The sequence below is a fragment of the Microtus ochrogaster genome, chromosome 7 (genome assembly GCF_000317375.1).
Source record: "Microtus ochrogaster isolate Prairie Vole_2 chromosome 7, MicOch1.0, whole genome shotgun sequence".
In the NCBI taxonomy this organism is placed as follows: Eukaryota; Metazoa; Chordata; class Mammalia; order Rodentia; family Cricetidae; genus Microtus; species Microtus ochrogaster.
The window spans coordinates 58,984,681-58,987,785 of record NC_022014.1 but is presented as its reverse complement, the minus strand read 5'-3'; the positions used below and the strand labels follow the sequence as shown (position 1 = coordinate 58,987,785).

Genomic DNA, 3,105 nt, shown 5'->3' with positions numbered 1-3,105 from the left:
TTCTACAACTTTTCATTTTACAGATGGGAAAAACACGGCCTAAAGAGGGGGATCTGCTAGCCTATGAATGGACAGAGGACGTCTGCAAGGACTAGACATAAATGCTGCTCATCCAGCCGCTGGTCTTCCTACTATTACACTCAAACCGCCTGCACACCAGGGTCCCATCGACTCAAATTTGACTGGAAACAGTAATAGTGCCTTACAGTTCTCTAGCTTTTAAGAGGTTGGCACTGTGTCAGACACGCAATGGATGCTCAGCTGATGGTTCAGCAGTTTCAACTAGGACTGAATGAAAACTAGTCTGCTGCCAGGTGTGATGGCACACACCTTTAATCTCAGCACTCAGAAGCAGGCAGACTGATTTCTGAGTTCGAGTCAGCTTGGTCAGAACAGTGAATTCCAAGACAGCCAAGGCTATGTAGAGAGACCATGACTCAAAACCCAGGAAAAAAAAAAAGTGGGTGGGGGGAGGAAGGAGGAGGAGGCAGAATGTTATAATTCTGCTCTTGGAAATAGTATAGATCCTATCTCCTTTAGTGATTCAGCAGTGACAGGCTTTCCCCTTCTGCTTCAACCTGTTATGCTATTAAAGACCAACAAGGCTCCCGTCAGGAGAGCTAAAGTGGATGGAGACTGCTCACCCCTGGATGAGGCTACCAAACTCGGGTGGGCTGCAGATGAGGCGCTGAGGGGAGTCTATCTTCTTTAGGAGGTCATAGGAGAAGCCTTGGATGATAGCCTTCATGTGTGAAGTGCAGCGCTGCATGAACTCCACCATCTGCAACACACAACGGAGACACTCAGTGCCGACACTGTCCGGGATGGAGGCATCAACATGCGGAGGAGGAGCCGAGTGCTCTCAACAGGAAAATCTCTGGAACGGGAAATGCCTTGGTGATTTTCTACAGACATAAAATGTTTTCATGGAGAAAACCTGTCAACCATTTCCTACAGTTATGTCCTACAATGGATGAGAAAGCTGAGGCAGGGGAATGAAAACCAGAGGCAGGGCAGGAGCTATACAATGAAGGGCTGGCACTCTGCTATTTTGTTTTATATCTGATGTGTTATTAAAACAACAAAACATATCATTAAGCATATTAAACATAAAACATATCATAAAACATTAAACATATCACTGGATAAAGGAGGTGGCTTAGTTGGTACCTGCCATGCAAGGAAGAGGACCTGAGTTCAGAGTCCCAGGACCCACATGAGAAGTTGTCTGTGACTCTGGTACTGGGGGTGGAGGACATCAGGGGAAGGGAGACAGGCAGACTATAGAAGCTCAATGGTCAGGCCTATTAGCCTGGCTCAATAAAAGATCCTGTCTCAAAAATCAAAGATGGAGGGCTGAAGAAAGGGCTCAGTGGTTAAAAGTACTTGCTGTTCAGTCATCCAGAGGACCTGGGTTTGATCTCCCGCACCCACATGGCAGAACCAACTTGTGAAAGTTTTCCTCCGACCTCCATACTCACACCAAGGTACACACACATTATAAATACACAATAAACAGTAACAACAAAGGAAAAGACATGCTTTTAAAATCTAAAAGGATGGGACTGAAGAGATGGTTCAGTGGTTAAGAACACTGGCTACTCTTTCCAGAAGACCAAGGATCTCATTTCCAGCACCCACATGGCAGCTTACAACTGTCTGTAACTCCAGTTCCAGGGGAATTGGCACCCTCACATAGATACAAGTGCAGACAAAAACACCAATGTAAATAAAAGTATTTTTTAAAAAGTTGAAAAGATAAAAAATTAAGATGTTGAATGATTAAGAAAAGACACCTGACATCTATCTCTGGCCTCCACAAGCACTTACTTGTTTCAATTCAGGTCTCTAATGTCCAGTGTTAATGCTAACACTACCATAAAGTTTCTTCTGATCTCAGGGATCCTGACTAGTCTAAATTCTTTCACTGGCATGGCTGGATAAGGAGGCCCACACTTACCTGGGTGTTACGACCCTTTCCTGCTGCCAAAGCCCAGGCCTCTGCGTTCCGACCTTTCTCATCATGGAGTCGAAGGTCACCCCCTGCATTCAGCAGTTTATTGAGGATCCACTGGTTTCCTGAAAAAGCTGCTGCATGGACAGGGGTGCTCCCATCAAAGCATCGGCTACAAACAGAAAGAAATACAGTGAGTGTCCATGACAACCTCCTTCCTTCTTCCACTGAGGGTTTAGTGTTTCAAGATCTTCCAGTCAATAACACTACATTTTAGGGATGAAGTGAAGATTACAATACTGTTTGTAAAACCCCTGATCTGTGGCAGCAAGAGCTTTACACACATTCTTTTTAATCTTTTGATCCCATCCTCATGTCAATCCTCTACACAGATGAAGCATCAAAAGGGCTTCACGCCCAGGAAGGGACTTGAAGCTGTGTTCTTCCCTTACTGTCCCCTAGCAATAGTTTTACTGAAACATTTTCTTCATGTCTGCAGTATCTTGGGGTCAGGCTGGTTACCTAACAGAGACCATCCTCCCATGAGACCATGCTCTGCTGTCCACACCAAATTCAGTAGTAGAGTCCAACAACACTTTGGCATCACCAGTCCAGCCAAGGGTTTGTTCCTCAAGAGTTCCACCAATGCTAGGAAACTAGCTGAAGCATGAGGGATGACCTTTATTGTGTCCACAACAAAATAAGGGTATAATGGATATAGTCACGGTTTCTTTCTTTTTCTTTTTTCTCTCTAAGACAGGGTTTTTCTGTGTAGCCCTGGCTGTCCTGGAACTCACTTGTAGACCAAGCTGGCCTCAAACTCACAGAGATTCATCTGCCTCTGTTCCCCTCCCCCGAGTGCTGGGAATAAAGGCCTGTGCCACCAATGCCCGGCTTAAGCAGGCTTTCTTAACAGGATGCACATAAGGATCACAGGGGACAGCTCAATCCTTTTAACTGAAAAGGAAACAACAATGGAAAAAGCAAGTAAGAGAAAGTGATGATGAAGAAGAAAAATAAAACGTTAAGAAAATTTAACAGAAATAAAACCCTTCCAACTTGTCTTCTTTCTCAGAGGCAATTAAAATCAAAAATTTTAATTAAATTAAAATTACAAATAAAAATTACAAGTTCTGTATTCTAGATCTTTT

General features: G+C 44.0%; 1 protein-coding gene across 1 annotated transcript; it reads right to left on the bottom strand.

The window, feature by feature from the left end:
- Positions 1 to 640: 640 nt before the first annotated feature.
- Positions 641 to 2,490, bottom strand: LOC113456298 (inactive serine/threonine-protein kinase TEX14-like). Its single transcript, XM_026780071.1, has 3 exons — positions 2,477 to 2,490; positions 1,961 to 2,126; positions 641 to 781 (listed from the first exon to the last, which is right to left on the bottom strand). Exons 1-3 carry the CDS (start codon positions 2,488 to 2,490, stop codon positions 641 to 643), a joined length of 321 nt encoding a protein of 106 aa, XP_026635872.1.
- Between the last annotated feature and the right edge of the window lie 615 nt (positions 2,491 to 3,105).

Excerpts from the sequence above, each read along its gene's own strand:
- LOC113456298 (XM_026780071.1), bottom strand. Across the intron at positions 782-1,960 it reads GAAAGGGTCGTAACACCCAG|ATGGTGGAGTTCATGCAGCG; the intron begins GTAAGTGTGGGC and ends TGTGTGTTGCAG.